The sequence below is a fragment of the Aplysia californica genome, unplaced genomic scaffold (genome assembly GCF_000002075.1).
Source record: "Aplysia californica isolate F4 #8 unplaced genomic scaffold, AplCal3.0 scaffold00004, whole genome shotgun sequence".
Lineage (NCBI taxonomy): Eukaryota > Metazoa > Mollusca > Gastropoda > Aplysiida > Aplysiidae > Aplysia > Aplysia californica.
Window position 1 is genome coordinate 2,386,968 of NW_004797274.1, and position 1,323 is coordinate 2,388,290.

Genomic DNA, 1,323 nt, shown 5'->3' on the forward strand with positions numbered 1-1,323 from the left:
CCACACCCCCTTCCCCACCCCTCATTCCTTCCCATCCTCAAATAAAGATTTGCCCCCTTTTTTCTTCTCTCCATGACCCCTTTTCTTCACATCCCCGAAAAAAGATCCCCACTTTTTTTCCCTCTCTTCCCTTCCTTTCCCTTCTCTTTAAAAAAAGATTCCAGAAAACCAGTCCTTTACCGCCACATTTTGAAACAACAATAAAAAACGAAAACATTTCTGTACCTGACTTATGACCATCTTTCATGATGCGCACATCGAAGATGTTGTTGGGGGCTCTCGTGGCCTGGAGGTTAAGGTGTTCACCTCTCACTCAATAGATCCCGAGTTCAAATCCGGATAGCGACGGAAAAAATTTGTCTTCTCTAATTAATGGTCTCCTTTCACCTCATCACCTGCTCTCAAGCAATGTTCTGTCGTCTACTTTCGTCTCCACTTTCTGCCCCCACCCCCTCACCCCCTTTGCCCCCTCCTCTGGGCTCCTGACTCTTTCTGCAGCCTTTCTACTGCTACTCCCTGGCCCCATCTAACTACTGTCTTTCAGCCACACTCCTGATCTTATGGTAGGAAATATCTACACTACACCTAGCCTTCTCGGACAAAGGCAAAAAATCTCGGAGGTCAAGTTGTGCACGTTAAAGATCCCTTGGTGGTCCAAAATCGATAAGAGTAGGCTTCGGCCGCCACCGAGGCAAAATTCAAAATTTCCTACCAACTGAAATGTTTTGTGTGTCCCGCGTGTTCATATGACCTTATGCTGTGGAGAGCGCCATAAAACACTTACCCAAAAAAAAAAAAAAAGAAGAAGAAGAAGATGTTGTCGTTTTCCGCAGTGGAGCAAGACGCTATAGAAAACAACAAAGCCAGCACCACCTCTGCCAGAACCAGCAACACAGCAGATGACCCAGCTATCGCGGCCACAACAACAACCACTACCAACCCTGCCACCGCTGCCATCACCACCACCACCACTAACACCACCACCACCACCACACCTGCCGCCGCCAACATCAGCAACGACAGCAACTTTTCGGGATCCGAGACGGATGCGAGCAGCAGCAGCAGCAGCGGCAGCAGCAACAGTGGTGGAGAGGCGGATCACAGCAACAGCAACGCTTCTCTGACAGAAGTCTTCGGCCGACTCTCCGTCCCCAGGCTCACTTTCAGGTCCCACGAGTTTTCTTCGTATCCTCTAATAAGCTGAACCTCAGCCAATTCTAAGCTTTTGCTCTGCCGGGGTTTTTGTTCGGGTTTTGTTGATTTTTTGATTTTTTTTTGGGGGGGTGGGGTTGGGGGTTGGGTTGTTTTGTTTTGTTGGGTTTT

General features: G+C 48.7%; 1 protein-coding gene across 1 annotated transcript in view; it reads left to right on the forward strand.

The window, feature by feature from the left end:
* LOC101863785 overlaps nt 1–1,167 on the forward strand; it is a gene marked incomplete at its 3' end in the record, with an annotated part of 9,791 nt that extends 8,624 nt beyond the window's left edge. The window contains 1 exon segment of the mRNA XM_013080083.1: nt 834–1,167. Coding sequence (XP_012935537.1) covers nt 834–1,167 — 334 coding nt within the window.
* Between the last annotated feature and the right edge of the window lie 156 nt (nt 1,168–1,323).